This window comes from Erinaceus europaeus, chromosome 1 (genome assembly GCF_950295315.1).
Source record: "Erinaceus europaeus chromosome 1, mEriEur2.1, whole genome shotgun sequence".
NCBI classification, from domain to species: domain Eukaryota; kingdom Metazoa; phylum Chordata; class Mammalia; order Eulipotyphla; family Erinaceidae; genus Erinaceus; species Erinaceus europaeus.
The window spans coordinates 191,021,478-191,038,167 of NC_080162.1; the positions used below are offsets into that span (position 1 = coordinate 191,021,478).

General features: G+C 39.4%; 1 protein-coding gene across 1 annotated transcript in view; it reads right to left on the reverse strand.

Moving 5' to 3' along the window:
* NKAIN3 (sodium/potassium transporting ATPase interacting 3) overlaps positions 1–16,054 on the reverse strand; it is a 185,950-nt gene extending 169,896 nt beyond the window's left edge. Inside the window, exons 1-2 of the mRNA XM_060202332.1 lie at positions 15,898–16,054; positions 9,596–9,744 (exon numbers count right to left, since the gene is read on the reverse strand). Of these exons, the coding sequence (XP_060058315.1) occupies positions 9,596–9,744; positions 15,898–16,054 (306 nt within the window). The remainder of the gene's footprint in view (positions 1–9,595; positions 9,745–15,897) is intronic.
* Positions 16,055–16,690: the final 636 nt, after the last annotated feature.

Genomic DNA, 16,690 nt, shown 5'->3' on the forward strand with positions numbered 1-16,690 from the left:
ACAACAACAGAGACATATGGGATGATCTCAAAAGAAGTAACATTTGTATAATTGACCTGCCAGAGGAAGAAAGAGAGGAAGGGGAAGCAAACATTCTAGAGGAAATAATAGAAGAAAACTTCCCAGACCCGAATAACAGAAAGGACATCAAGATTCAAGAGGCCCAGAGAGTACCAAACAGAATCAACCCAGACCTGAAGACACCAAGACACATCATTGTCACAATGAGAAGAAGTAAGGATAAAGAAAGGATCCTAAAGGCTACAAGAGAGAAACAAAAAGTCACATACAAGGGAAAACCAAGAAGATTATCTGTAGACTTCTCCACTCAAACTCTAAAAGCTAGAAGAGAATGGCAAGATATCTATCGATCCCTGAATGAAAAAGGGTTTCAACCAAGGATAATATATCCTGCTAGACTTTCATTCAAACTAGATGGAGGGATCAAAACCTTCTTAGACAACAACAGTTAAAGGAGGCAACTATCACCAAACCAGCCCTGAAAGAGGTTCTAAAAGACCTCTTATAAACAAGAACATCACTATAATACTGGCAATATATCAGAGCAAACAAAAAAAAATTTTTTTTAACAATGGCACTACAATACATTAAATCCATAATATCAATAAATGTCAATGGCTTAAACTCACCCATCAAAAGGCACAGAATTGGGGGATGGATCAGAAAACATAATCCAACCATATGCTGCTTGGAAGAATCCCATCTGTCACAACAAGATAAACACAGACTTAATGTGAAAGGATGGAAAACTAACATACAGGCTAATGGACCACAAAAAAGGACAGGAACAGCCATTCTCATGTCATACACAATAGATTTTAAATTAAATAAAGTAATAAAAGATAGGCAAGGACATTACATAATGATTAGAGGATCAATCAGCCAAGAAGACTTAACAATCATTAACATCTATGCACCCAATGAGGGACCATCTAAATACGTCAAGCACTTACTGAAAGAATTTCAAAAATACATCAATAGTAATACAATAATAGTGGGAGACTTCAATACCCCACTCTCACACTTAGACAGATCAACAAAGCAGAGAACTAACAAAGATACAAGAGAATTGAATGAAGAGATTGACAGACTAGACCTCTTGGACATTTTCAGAGTCCTTCACCCCAAAAAACTGGAATACAACTTCTTTTCAAATCCACATAACACATACTCAAAGATAGACCACATGTTAGGCCACAAAGACAGCATCAATAAATTCAAGAACATTGAAATCATCCCTAGTATCTTCTCAGACCACAGTGGAGTAAAACTAACATTTAACAACAAACAGAAAATTATTAAAAGTCACAGAATTTGGAAACTAAACAACATACTCCTTAAGAACCACTGGGTCAGAGATTCACTCAAGCAGAAAATTCAAATGTTCCTGAAAACAAATGAAAATGAAGACACAACCTATCAAAATATTTGGGACACAGCTAAAGCAGTACTGAGAGGGAAACTTATAGCCATACAATCACATATTAAACACCAAGAAGAAGCTCAAATGAATGACCTTACTGCACACCTCAAGGACTTAGAGGAAGAGGAACAAAGGAACCCTAAAGCAACCAAAAGGACAGAAATCACTAAAGTTAGAGCAGAAATAAACAACATTGAAAATAAAAGAACCATTCAAAAGACCAATGAAGCCAAATGTTGGTTCTCTGAAAGATTAAACAAAATTGACAAACCCCTAGCCAAACTCACCAAACAAAAAAGAGAGAAGACTCAAATTAATAGAATTGTAAACGATGGAGGAGATATCACAATTGACACCACAGAAATACAGAGAATCCTGCAAAACTTCTATAAAGAACTATAGGCCACCAAGCTAGAGAATCTGGAAGAAATGGAACAATTCCTAGAAGCATATGCCTTTCCAAAACTGAACCAAGAATAACTACAAAATCTAAATGCACCAATCACAGACAAAGAAATTGAAACCATTATTAAGAACCTCCCCAACAACAAAAGTCCTGGATCAGATGGCTTCACAAATGAATTCTACAAAACTTTCAGGAAATAGTACCCATCAACATCACCCTGATACCAAAAGCTGATAGGGACAGAACAAAAAAGGAAAACTACAGGCCAATATCTCTGATGAACATAGATGCCAAAATATTAAACAAGATCTTGGCCAACCGGATACAGCAACATATAAAAAAGATTGTTCATCACGACCAAGTGGGATTCATCCCAGGAATGCAAGGCTGGTTCAACCTCCGTAAGTCAATCAATGTCATTCACCACATCAATAAAAGCAATGCCAAAAACCACAGGATTATCTCAATAGATGCAGAGAAAGCCTTTGACAAAATCCAACACCCACTCATGCTCAAAACTCTACAAAAAATGGGAATAGATGGGAAATTCCTCAAGATAGTGGAGTCTATATATAGCACATCTACAGCCAACATCATACTTAATGGACAGAAGCTGAAAGCATTCCCCCTAAGATTGGGGACTAGACAGGGATGTCCACTGTCACTGTTACTCTTCATCATAGTATTTGAAGTTCTTGCTATAGCAATCAGGCAAGAGAAAGGAATCAAAGGAATACAGATTGGAAGGGAAGAAGTCAAGCTCTCACTATTTGCAGATGATATGATAGTATACATAGAAAATCACTCCCATTTACTGTTTCAGCAAAACCAATCAAATACCTAGGAATAAAGTTGACCAAAGAAATGAAAGACTTATATACTGAAAACTATGAGTTGCTACTCAAGGAAATAGAAACTGATACCAGAAATGGAAAGATATCCCATGTTCATAGATTGGAAGAATAAATATCATCAAAATGAATGAATATTCTCCCCAGAGCCATATACAAATTTAATGCAATACCCATCAAAGTTCCACCAAGCTTCTTTAAGAGAATAGAACAAACACTACAATCATTTATCTGGAACCTAAAAAAACCTAGAATTGCCAAAACCATCTTAAGGAAAAGAAACAGAAATGGAAGCATCACACTCCCAGACCTTAAACTATATTATAAAGCCATCATCATCAAAACAGCATGGTACTGGAACAAAAATAGGCACACAGACCAGTGGAACAGAAAATTGAAAGCCCAGAAATAAATCCCCACACCTATGGACATGGGGGCCCAAAGGATTAAATGGAAAAAGGAGGCTCTCTTCAAAAATTGGTGCTGGAAAAACTGGGTTGTAACATACAGAAGAATGAAATTGAACCACTTTCTCTCACCAGAAACAAAAATCAACTCCAAATGGATCAAAGACCTAGATGTCAGACCAGAAACAATCAAATACTTAGAGGAAAGCATTGGCAAAACAGTTTCCCACCTACACCTCAAGGACATCTTTGATGAATCAAACCCAATTGCAAGGAAGACTAAAGCAGAAACAAACCAATGGGACTACATCAAATTGAAAAGCTTCTGCACATCCATAAAAATATTAAACAAACAAAGAGACCCCTCACAGAATGGGAGAAGATCTTCACATGCCATACATCAGACAAGAAACTAATCACCAAAATATATAAAGAGCTCAGCAAACTTAGCACCAAAAAAGCAAATGACCCCATCCAAAAATGGGCAGAGGATATGAACAAAACATTCACCTCAGAGGAGAGCCAAAAGGCTAACAAACATATGAAAAAATGCTCTAGGTCACTGATTGTCAGAGAAATGCAAATCAAGACAACACTAAGATACCACCTCACTCCTGAAAGAATGGCATACATCAAAAAGGACAGCAGCAACAAATGCTGGAGAGGTTGTGGGGATGGAGGAACCCTTTTACATTGCTGGTGGGAATGTAAATTGGTTCAGCCTCTGTGGAGAGCAGTCTGGAAAACACTCAGAAGGCTAGACACGGACCTTCCATATGATCCAGTAATTCCTCTCCTGGGGATATACCCCAAGGACTCCATAACACCCAACCAAAAAGAGGTGTGTACTCCTATGTTCATAGCAGCACAATTCATAATAGCTAAAACCTGGAAGCAACCCAGGTGCCCAACAACAGATGAGTGGCTGAGAGAGCTGTGGTATATATACACAATGGAATACTATGCAGCTATCAAGAAAAATGAACCCACCTTCTCTGACCCATCTTGGACAGAGCTAGAAGGAATTATGTTAAGTGAGCTAAGTCAGAAAGATAAAGATGACTATGGGATGATCCCACTCATCAACAGAAGTTGAGGAAGAAGATCTGAAAGGAAAACAAACAGCAGGACCTGACCAAATTGTAAGTAGGGCACCAAAGTAAACACCCAGTGGTGAGGGGTAGACATGCAGCTTCCTGGGACAGTGGGGGGTGGGAGTGGGTGGGAGGAATGGGTCACAGTCTTTTGGTGGTTGGAATGGTGCTTATGTACACTCGTAGTAAAATGTAGTCATATAAATCACTAGTTAATTAATACGAGGGGGGAAAAATTAATTGTATGACTTAAAGTTTTTCAAAACACAAACTGAATCTTTTTAATATATAGGCTGTGTAATTGATATGCAGACTCTCTCAAAAGCCTAGACCAAGCAGATCAGAAGCAACCAATAGCACAGCTATATACAAGATACTGGGTACTGTACAGCAAACCCTAACAAAAGGACTTTTCAAAGTTAACCCAATTACCAAATAATGTGATTATAACATTAACTATCGATTGTCTTTTTGAACCCTAAGACAGCAGGAACCTCACATCTCCACTATAGAGCCCCTACTTCCCCCAGTCCTGGAACCTTGGATAGGGCCCACTTTCCCGTATGCCTCTCCCAATCCAAACCAAATAATATTGCATCTGCCGATCACAACCTAACCAACGCAATTATTGCCACCTCAACATGCTTCACCTCAGACTGTGTCCAGAGACTTCACATGTGGAATTACAACCCTTCAGTTTCATTACTCGGGTGAGACCTTTCCTTTCATAGCATTCTCTAATTCCATCTCAGGTGGTTCACTTTCTAACAAAGTCCCAAAACCTAGATATACACCAGTTTCTGTGAGAGAGAGCATATGTTCACACGTATCCATAAACTACTGCATAATATATACCTGAAAGCAGAAGTACACTAGAGTTTGCAGTGAGTACCCCCCTAACTCTTCCTCTCCACTATTCCAAGCTTTGGGTCCATGACTGCTCAACAATTTGTTTGGTTTCGTATGTTAACTCTCTTCAGTCACCAGGTTCCAGATGTCATCAGGATGCTGGCCAGCCTTCCCTAGACTGAAGACCCCACCAATGTTTCCTGGAGCTCCGCTTCCCCAGAGACCCACCCTACTAGGGAAAGAGAGAGGCAGACTGGGAGTATGGACCAACCAGTCAACGCCCATGTTCAGTGAGGAAGCAATTACAGAAGCCAGACCTTCTACCTTCTGCAACCCACAATGACCCTGGGTCCATGCTCCCAGAAGGATAGAGAATGGGAAAGCTATCGGGGGGGGGGGTGGGTTATGGAGACTGGGTGGTGGGAATTGTGTGGAGTTGTACCCCTCCTACCCTATGGTTTTGTTAATTAATCCTTTCTTAAATAAAAAAGAAAAAAAACACAATAAAAGGAGGAGGAGAAGGAGAAGATGAACTAGAAGATGTGGTGTGATTGAAGGGCAGATAACAGGTATTGTCACTGGAGCTCTACTGCTCTGAGCTGACTTATTCAGATAGAGACAAAGACAGAGACAGACAAATATGGGAGGTTACCGTGGCACAGAAGCTTTCCCCAGTGTGGTAAGGTTAACCTTGAACCTGAGAGTCTAATGAATTTGTATTATTTTAAGGACTAATAGCTGGCTATAGAAATTAATTAGCTTACTAATTTACATATTGCCATTGTGAATGATTTACTTAGTATTAATCAGTACTTACAAAATGATAATAAAAATAATAGGGGTTTTTTTTGCCTCCAGGGTTATTGCTGGGGCTCTGTATCTGCATCATGAATCCACTGCTCCTGGGGCCACAAGGACCTGGAATCTCACCCCAGCCTCCACCTGCAAGCGATGAAGCAGTGCTGCCGGTGTCTCTCTTTCTCTCTCCCTTGCTATCTCCCCTTCTCAGTCTCAGGGGTCGGTGGTAGTGCACTTCTATTTTTTTTCTATTTTTATTTATTTATCTTCCCTTTTGTTGCCTTTGTTGTTTTTTATTGTTGTTTTAGTTATTGTTGCTGTTATTGGTGTCGTCGTTGTTAAATAGGACAGACAGAAATGGAGAGAGGAGGGGAAGACAGAGAGGGGGAGAGAAAGACAGACACCTGCAAACCTGCCTCATGGCCTTTGAAGCAACTCCCCTGCAGGTGGGGAGCCTGGGGTTCGAACCGGGATCCTTACACTGGTCCTTGTGCTTGGGCCATGTGTGCTTAACCTACTACACTACCACCCGACTCCCGACAGTGCACTTCTTATAGTGGACATATTACAATGCCCAGTGACCCAAGTTCAAGTCCCAGTTCTGCACCTGCAGGGGGAAATCTTCATGAAGTAGCAGTGCTCCAGGTTGTCTCTCCCTTTCTCTATCTCCCTTTCTCTATCAATAAGTAAATAAATATTTTTAAAAATTCAGTTTGAAAAATTTCAGAGCATAAAAAGACAAAGCAACAGATATTATAAAAGACAAGAGGATATAGGACTTAATTAACAAATAATTGTTATGTGCTTGTGCCTTATTAGGATTTTGAGTTGATCCATAAATAAAATAGACAGAATTCCATTTGTAGTGGAACTGGCATTCTTGTATGGGAAAAGAGGTTGTAAAATGTAGTAAAAATACTAGTAAAATATAGCAATATATTACAAAAATTGATCATATAAAACATAGCAAAAAAGAAGTATATTTCATCTTAGAAGGGAAGTGTTTTTTGAAAAAATATGGGAGGATTTCAGAAATAAAACAAGCACTAATTCAAAGGAAGTTAAAGTACCAGTAAAGATCATTCATGGATATTTAAAAATCTAATGAAATCAAGAAAAAACAGGTAAGAATGATCACGTCTGATATTATTCTTGACCCTTGAACAGTATGGGATAGAGAGGGCTAAACTTCACATTAAAAAATGAAATTTGCAAATGATACATGTATAATTTTTGACTTCCTCATAATTTTAGTAGCAATAGCTTGCTCATCTTACACTTGATCAGAATTGATTGACATATTTTGTACTTTACACGTATTATATATTGTATATATATTGCCTCCAGGTTTATTGCTGGGCCTCAGTGCCTGCACTATGAATCCACTGCTACAGGTGGTCATTTTGTTCTCTTTGTTTTGTTGTTGTTGGACAGGACAGAGAGAAATTGGGGGGGGGGGGAGTGCAGAGAGGAGAGAAAGATAAACACCTGCATCATCTCTTGCTAAGCAATGCCCCCCTGCAGGTGGGACCTGGGGGCTTGAACCAGGAAATCCCTAAGCCGGTCCTTGTGCTACTATCCAGCCCCCTTATATAGTATATTATTATGACAGCAAGATGAAAGAAAGAAAATGTGGCAAGTGGGGCATAGTGCACTTGGTAGAGTGCAATATTACAATGTGCAAGGACTCAAGTTCAAACCCCCAGTCCCCACCTGCAGGGAAAAAGCTTCATGAGCAGTGAAGCAGGTGTCTCTTTTTCTTTCTCCCATCTCTTCTCTATCAATTTCTTTCTGTCTTATCCAATACATAAATAAGATATTTTAGAAAATGTCATTAAGCAAATAATATGCAAGGAAAATCTATTTACAGTATTGTACTATGTTCATGTAGTACCATAAATTTACATAGATTCACAAGAAAATCCACATTTAAACGGAACCAGGCTGCTCAAAGATGTGCTGTTTAGTGGGCAACTGAATTGCTGCTATCTTGTGTGGGCTGACGGCCATTCACATAAAGGACAGTGGCGTATTCTAAACATCTAGCAGTTCAAAATGAGCACCTCACTATTCCCCAATCTCCTTCTGCATTTATCCCAGCTTCCCTATACAATTGCACAGACATTTAATAATTATCACAACGGTGATGTTTGTAATAGCAATGTCTTGGAAGCAACACTCGTATGTCTATTTATAAATGAACAAATGGGTGGCCATGCAATCAGATACAATGCAAAGCAGAAAGAAATAAACTAAGTAGCAAAAAATCAAAACAGATTTGTCAAATATACTGATGAAAATATCAAGTTGTGAGAGGAGGGAGCTTTTAGGTCCTGGTGCATGATGGTGATGGAGGACATAGCCTTGCAGAAAATTGTACACATGTATAGAAACTGTACGTACTGTAAAGCATTAATCCCCCCAATTAGAGAAAAAATGTATAAGTTTGTTCATGTAAGAATAGCTTGAGACCTTGGTATATTTCATCAGTCTTTTGGCCTATAATGTATAATGCTGATTCTCATCTGAATTATTTTTATGAGATCTGTATTACAGCATATGGGAAATATTTCTATTTCTTCTTTTTGTCTACAAAGTGTCCTTTGTTATTATTCTTTAAAGTTTTTTAATCGTCTTTATTTATTTGATAGAGACAGCCAGAAATTGAGAGGGGAGAGGGAGATAGAGAGAGACAGAGAGACACCTGCAGCCCTGCTTCACCACTCATGAAGCTTCCCCCCTACAGGTGGGGACTTGAACCTGGGTCCTTGCGCACTGTAACGTGTGCTCAACCAGGTGCGCCACCACCTGGTCCCTTGTTATTATTCTTTAATATTCCTCAGACTAAAATAAAATAGTGTTCTCATAGATTTATGGTTTCTTTATTAAATTAGAATGTTTCCATTTAACAAAAAAGAAAAACATCAAGTTGTGGTTTCTGGTATAATAACAGTGGAACTGTGATGATGGGTGTGGTGAGTTGTGTGTGTGTATAAAACTATACTAAAATAACATAGACATATAAATCAATATAGATATTTATAGGCTTTCTGACATACTAGTCCCACTCCTGGATATGTAGTATGGAATTACGAATGCAGTGATTGCGGCTGACACACACACAAAAACATTGTTGAAACTCACACAGGTGATGCTCAGAGAAACAGCTTAGACTCAGAATATAGATGATATGGAACCCATTTCTTTCTTTCTTTCTCTCTTTCTTTCTCTCTCTCTTTCTTCCTTCCTTTCTTTCTTCCTTCCTTCCTTCCTTCCTTCCTTCCTTTCTTTCTTTCTTTCTTTCTTTCTTTCTTTCTTTCTTTCTTTCTTTCTTTCTTTCTTGCCTCCAGGGATATTGCTGGGGCTTAGTGCCTGCACCATGAATCCACTGCTCCTGGAGGCCATTCCCCCCCCTCTTTGCTGCCCTTGTTGTAGCCTTGTTGTGGTTATTATTGTTGTTGTTGTTCCTTGTTGGATAGGACAGAGAGAAATGGAGAGAAGAGGGGAAGACAGAGATGGGGAGAGAAAGATAGACACCTGCAGACCTGCTTCAACGCCTGTGAAGCGACTCCCCTGCAGGTGTGGAGCCGGGGCCTCGAAATGGGATCCTTAAGCTGGTCCTTGCACTTTGCACCACGTGCGCTTAACCCGCTGTGCTATGGCCAGACTCCCATGGAACCCATTTCTATGGGTTCCTATGAAAGGCAGGATTTCTCTGCTGTGATGCAGATTAACACCAGGATTACTGATGTGTAGGGGGTCGAAGAGGTAGTTGTTGAAGGTCTCTCATTTATTTTAGAGCCGACATGAGTCTGATCAAATTTCTCCAGTGAAATGTAGAAAATATCACCAATCTTCTCATGGGCGATTAAAACATTTGAAATAATGTGCAAGGCTAGAAGGGAAGGAACCACGGTGAAAGACCAAGTTCAGTTCCTTAAATCAGTTTGTCTGTGGCTTTTGATGCCACTGGAAGGAATTAAACAGACTTTAGAATTTCATGCTAACAACAACAACAGCAGCAAATCATAAGTCCTATTAGAAGAAATATTGTGGATGAAACTCATTTTTATTGCAAGGCCACCTTGAATGAGTGTCAGGGAAACACACTGAGTGGTTAATAAAAAACCACTTAGTTGGCAGGACGACTTGTTTTACTTTTATTCTCAGACTCCCCTCTTCTTAACTGTGTTTCTTTTTTGTTGTTGTCCAGCTACTGACCATGCTTCTGCCTGGTCTGTCTAAATTGGACGTATGCCGTAAGTGAGGATGAATGTCAGAAGGTTCACAAGTGAGATTCATGAATGTTCCTGTGAAAATATCCTTCGTGAAGCTTCAAAAGACTTGAGTGCTGAAAGCACTTCATGCCATTAGCACCTCCAAAATAATTATTTGTGGAAGCGTAACGTGCCTTCAGAGATACTGACTCTCATGGTGTGTGATGGCCGCACTTGAATGCACTAAGATTTTCCTGAAGATGATTCTTTGAAAAATAAGTATAATTTAGCTTGTAGTTTCTGAATTTTAAACACCTGTAGTTTACTTATGTAATTACAAAACCCATTCAACACATCTGCTTTCTCTGTCTTTGTGTTTATAAGTAATTATTGGATTACAATGGGATGCCTTTTATGCAAATTTCGATTTTTGAGACCATAAAATGGTGCTACCTTTGTGTTTTATGCTGGCTCTAAGGTGTTGTATTTATAATTTTGTATATTCATAATTCATATGCATGTAGGCATGTAAACATTTCACTTCATTTGCACAAAGAAATGTTTCTATTTATACTGCTTTTTTTTTTTTTTGCTAAACTTGCCACCTATTAAGGATTTATCTTACTTCTTTTTATTTTTGGTTAGGAAAGTTCCTTGTTTGAGAACTCTTTAAAAATTATGTCTGTTTTCATTGAAAGAATATTTCTGGGAGTTGGGCGGTAGCGCAGCGGGTTAAGCGCACGTGGCACAAAGCACAAGGACTGGGCATAAGGATCCCGGTTGGAGGCCCTGGCTCTCTACCTGCAGGAGGGTTGCTTCACGGGTGGTGAAGCAGGTCTGCAGGTGTTTATCTTTCTCTCTCCTTCTCTGTCTTCCCCTCCTCTCTCCACTTCTTTCTGTTCTATCCAACAATGACGACATCAATAACAACAATAATAACTACAACAATAAAACAACAAGGGAAACAAAAGGGAATGAATAAATAAATATTTTAAAAAGAATATGTTTAAGGAGGCTGAGCAGTAGTGCAAGGGGTTAAATGCATATGGTATGAAGCACAAGGACGTATGTAAGGATTCCCACCTGCAGGGGGGTTGCTTCACAAGCAGTGAAGCAGGTCTGCAGGTGTCTATCTTTCTCTCTCGCTCTCTCTTTTTAAATTTTTTTATTTATTATCTTTATTTATTAGATAGAGATGGCCAGAAATCAAGAGGGAGGTGGGTGATAGAAAGGGAGAGAGACAGACACCTGCAGACCTGCTTCACCACTTATAAAGCTTTCCCTCTACAGGTGGGGACTGGGGGCTCAAACCTGGGTCCTTGAGCATTGCAATACATGCGCTCAACCAGATGTGCCACCACCCGGCCCCCTTTCTCTCCCTCTCTCTGTCTTCCCCTCCTCTCTCCATTTCTCTCTGTCTTATCCAATGAGAACAACAACAATACAACAATCACAACAATTCATAGCGTAGGCACCCTGGAGGCAAAAAAAAAAAAAAAGAAGAAGAAAGAAAAGAAAAAAAAATGTAGTTAATGAAAAAAAAATCATAGGTTGCATTTTAGTTTTTCCCTTTTAAAATGGTAGCTAGGTAAACAGAACACTACTGGTATTTTTCCAGGGATGCAGCTGCTATTATAGATGTGGTTTCAAACTCTTTACAAAAGAAAATTGTTTTTCTAAATTGTTTCCTTTTCTTCACTAAAATATTTGTGAAGACTGAGAAGGGGTGTGATGAACTGCTAAATTGGATGCAGTAAAAAACCTCTTTGGCTGATTCTTACCCATCACTGTCAATCTCAAGTTACAACTAGCTTGAATGGTTTGTAGGAGTCAGCCTTTTGGGGGTCTGCCATTTTCAGAGACAATGACTCAGATGCAACTGTAGGTGGATTTTCATTGTAGCTATGGGATATATGTTGGCCCATTCTCCTTGCCTCATCCTGCATTTGTGTCTTCAGTGTGCCCTGTGCGCCTTTATGTGGGAATTATCCATCCATTCAGCTGTAGGGGTAGAGCTAAACAGACAACGAAAGCCCACACCTGCCTACTAGAGCCTTACTCATTTTTGAGAATATTCTCTCTCTTCTTGTCTCCATAGATTCCTCAATATGATAATAGGCAATCATATGGAAATGACTACATACTCTTCATCTTATCAAGAAAAAGGGTTTAGTAGCCAGATATTCCATGAGTGTCTAAAGTTCAATGGCCACAGAACAATTATCTAAGTAATGAACTCTGTACTACCTTATTACTATTTAGTTATTGGAAGATGAGTGCTATGGTTAACCATTTCTTTTTTTTTTTTTAACTCCATTGTGAAATTGCAAGGGTATTTTAGTGTGTGTGTGTGTGTGTGTGTGTGTGTGTGTGTGTGTGTGTGTGTGTCAAAGAACTTGACCTATTCAATCTATACTTTCCCTGACATATTGAATAGTAATTTGAAAGATTATAATCTAACAGGAGTATAGTTTAACACCATTCCCACCATCAAAGGTGCCCCTACCTCTATCCTCTAAGGGGGACCTGATAGTCTACTATCCCCTCAGAGTCTTTTACTTTGGTGCAATATTCCATCTCCTCTATGAAAACACTAGGGCCTTCATTCTAGTGTTTTAAGGCACTAACAATATTTCTAAGTCATTCATTAACTTTAGGATGTATAATTATTACTAGGAATTGTTCATTCCAATAATTTTATTTTTTCTAAACAGAGACTATGTTTACCCCTTTCTCCATTAAAATTGAATTTAAACTCTACCAAATAATACTTGATTCCTTTTCAATTTTCAGGTCATATCACTGTTGGGTTGTTCTCCATATAGAAAGCAGCCACTCTTAAAATTATAAAAATTAAAAAGTATATAAAAATAAAAATAAAGCATATACAATAATTAACAAACCCAACCAACTTTTAGAAAAGTACATTTCACTATAATTTTCCTAAGTAGGGGGGCGGATGGTACTGCAGCAGGTTAAGTGCACATGGTGTGAAGAGCAAGGACAGGCATAAGGATCCCTGTTCAAGCCCCCGGCTCCCCACTTCAGGGGGGGTTGCTTCACAGACAGTGAAGCAGGTCTGCAGGTGTCTTTCTCTACCCCTCTTGGTCTTCCCCTCCTCTCTTGATTTCCCTCTGTCCAGTCCAACAACAATAAAAACAACAAGGGCAACAAAAGGGTGGGGGAGCCTCAAGGAGCAGTGGATTCATAGTGCAGGCACCGAGCCCTAGCAATAACCTTGGAGACAAAAAAGTTTTCATAAGTATTTCGATAACATACTTTTTTTTTCTAAAATAAAAATGTCTTTTTCATAATTCTGCACTTACTCACTGAACAACACCCTATCATAGACTGAGATTATTTCTAGGTGCTATCTTCAGGGAATAGGGTGCAGGTTTCTGAGACTGTGTATTCTCCTGTCTAAAGCTTTAAGTATGAGGCCCCAGGTATCTTTCCTTGCTTTCCTTACTTTATTTTCCCTTTGTCCGAACACACTTCCTTCAAGCACTGTAACTTTCTTCCTTATGAACCTAACCTCACTATATAGAAAGATCACTACAAAAGCTTAAACTGTATCAGAACACAAAATAGTCTCTGACAATGAATTCATACACTTTCCTTACTCAGCTCTTTAAAAAAAAAAAAAAGGAAGATGTAGGATTACTGTTCTTTATCACAGTGCAAAAATTATTATCTTAAATTCAGTACTTTATAATCTAAAATTGTATAATCAATATTAAGATACACTACTGAACACAGAGCAAAGACATTTAGAATACTCATCATTCAGACCCATTTATATAGGAAGTGACTTATTCAATCTGTTAACAGTTTTCCTGTAATAGTGATGCTTTGACTATCTCATCACCCAATGATAAGGTGTATGGGCCTCTTTTTCATGTGGAAATAATCATTTGAATCAGGAGTTTGTTCACACTGAAGCATGGTGCAAGGGCCAAAGTTTGGATGGGCTGGAGAGTTGCGGTAACCAGAATATAACTGCACAGTCCTTGTGGCGGGAAGATCTCATCAGTCACGAGCCTGACATTTTTCTCTGAGTCTGGAAATGAGCTAGGCAGGTTTTGTTTTTGTTTTTGTTTTTATTTTTAAGACAGTCTAACACTTTAAAAGTTAGTTTGGTGACTTTCCACAAATAGATCAAAGATGAGAAGTCTTCTTTTCTTTTTACTGTCAAAACTATCATTTCTCTACGGGTCTATTTTTCCTCAGTGAAGGACACGATCTCTTAGGATCACGTTTGGATGAGGAAGAAGAACCTGTAGTAGTTGAAGGCAGCAGTTGCACACTTGATTTACCTCACATTCTATTCAGCACCTTGCTCCCAAGGGGAAAAAAAATCCCATTTTGCCTAGCAGATTATTGTTTAATATTTAAAAAAAATTTTAATTGAAGCATAGTTAAGCTAATTGAACAGAAACTTGACCTTACTATGTGCATTGCCATAGAGTTAATTTTTCATATAAAAGCTTAATATTCTCTCATTTTGAACAATGTTCTAAGTGCCTATACTATAATACTTTTAGGGAATTTATTAAAAATATTCAATGTCCAAGTCCACATAGCTCTCTGTTTTTCTCTCTCAATGCAACCAGGGTCTCATTACTTTAGGCCATTTTTTGCATTCAAGATAGATGGAGGTGTGGGGGGAAGAAACACACACACACCCCTACCTTCAGGACTGCAGCTTCCTCTGCTAAGCTAGCACCTCCCATATAGGTTAGGGGCTCAAACATGGGTTGCATACATGGCAAAGCAAAGCAAAGCAGGTGCTATCTATGGTAAGTGCTCATTCTAGTCCCAAGTATTCTTTTATTTTAAATTCAATCAGTCTTCAGCCAAAGGTTATACTGTCCAGCAGATCTGATCCTAACTGGGAGTAGTTAAATTTCCAGCTTCCATATGTAAGTGTGATAAGAGATATATTACTTCCGGGCAAGCTGGGCCATACAGATGCCACTGAAATTGGATCGCATGAATCGCATTAATTCTGTAAGGGGTGAGGGGCATATTTCCAACTACCTTTTATCCATGATTTTAGATTATGTCAGAGGCCAATAAGTTCTTCCTATAGGATCTGATGGACACATACTACCTTGATGCATTTTAGATACATAAGAACTAGCACCACATAATTCAAAGTACAGTGAAGATAAAGGTTGCTAAAAATAGCAGCTGTTATCTTTCCCAAAGGAGAAGATGGCATAGGAAAAAAAAATTCCTCCTCTTCCCAATTCTCCTCATCCCATTTATGGTCAAGTTTTCATAGGAGCTCCTCTCTGAGCTATCCAGCAAATGCTACCTACCAGCTGGTAGTTGACCAGATAACTGCATGGGTTGCTCATCATTGGCTTTGAGAAACAGTGTGTAGAAATGCAGATAAAAAAAAAGAGGAAAAGAAATAAATTCTGCTGCTGTCAGTGAAAGATAGACTGAATCCAAGAGGAAGAATTTTATGGGGCACACAGGTCAGATTAATGTATTATAAACAATTAATGAAAGACAGAGTTTAAATGTTTGTTGGTATGTTTCTGGATTCTGCTTCTAAGACCCCTTCTGTTTCATTGGTTTGATCTCCCCTGCTTAACACTGTATTCTATTTGCATAGCCATTGTTGACTGAGCACCCCCTTGCCTCCAGGACATTAGTTTAATCCTCACTGGTTCGGGCTTTTTCTTTCTTCCCGCCCCCTATCCTACATACATCTTTTTTGGACCTGACTCTTCCGCCTGAGGATAGAGAAGGACAAGATTGTGATTAGAGATAGCTTAGATTGTGCTGCATTCCACATGAACAAAGACTGAACTGCGTACCACTCAGCCATGAGTCCCTGTTCGGGTCAGCACGGACACGGACAGGATTGACAGATTGATAGCTCTTTCTTGATTCCGTGGGTGGTGGTGCATGGCCGTTCTTAGTTGGTGGAGTGATTTGTCTGGTTAATTCCAATAACGAATGAGACTCTGGCATGCATGCTAACTAGTTACGTGACTCCTGAGCGGTCAACATCCCCCAACTTCTTAGGGGCCAAGTGGCGTTCAGCCACCCGAGATAGAGCAATAGGGGCTGCACACGCGCGCTACACTGACTGGCTCAGCGTGTGCCTACCCTACGCCAGCAGGCGCGGGTAACCTGTTGAACCCCATTCGTGATGGGGATTGCAATTATTCCCCATGGACGAGGAATTCCCAGTAAGTGAGGATCATAAGCTTGCATTGATTAGTCCCTGTTTGGGCACCATTATGCAGGGCTGAGCTTCATGGGCGGGAGACAGAGATGACCAGGGACTCATGGCTGAGTGGTACGCAATTCAGTCTTTATTCATGTGGAACGCAGCACAATCTAAGCTATCTCTATTCACAATCTTGTCCTTCTCTATCCTGAGGCAGAAGAGTCAGGTCCAAAAAGGATGTACATAAGATAGGGGGCGGGGAGAAAAAAAAAAGCACGAACCAGTGAGGATTAAACCAATGTCTGGAGGCAGGGGGGTGCTCAGTCAACAGTGGCTATGCAAATAGAATACAGTGTTAAGCAGGGGAGATCAAACCAATGAAACAGAAGGGGTCTTAGAAGCAGAATCCAGAAACATACCAACAAATGTTAAGA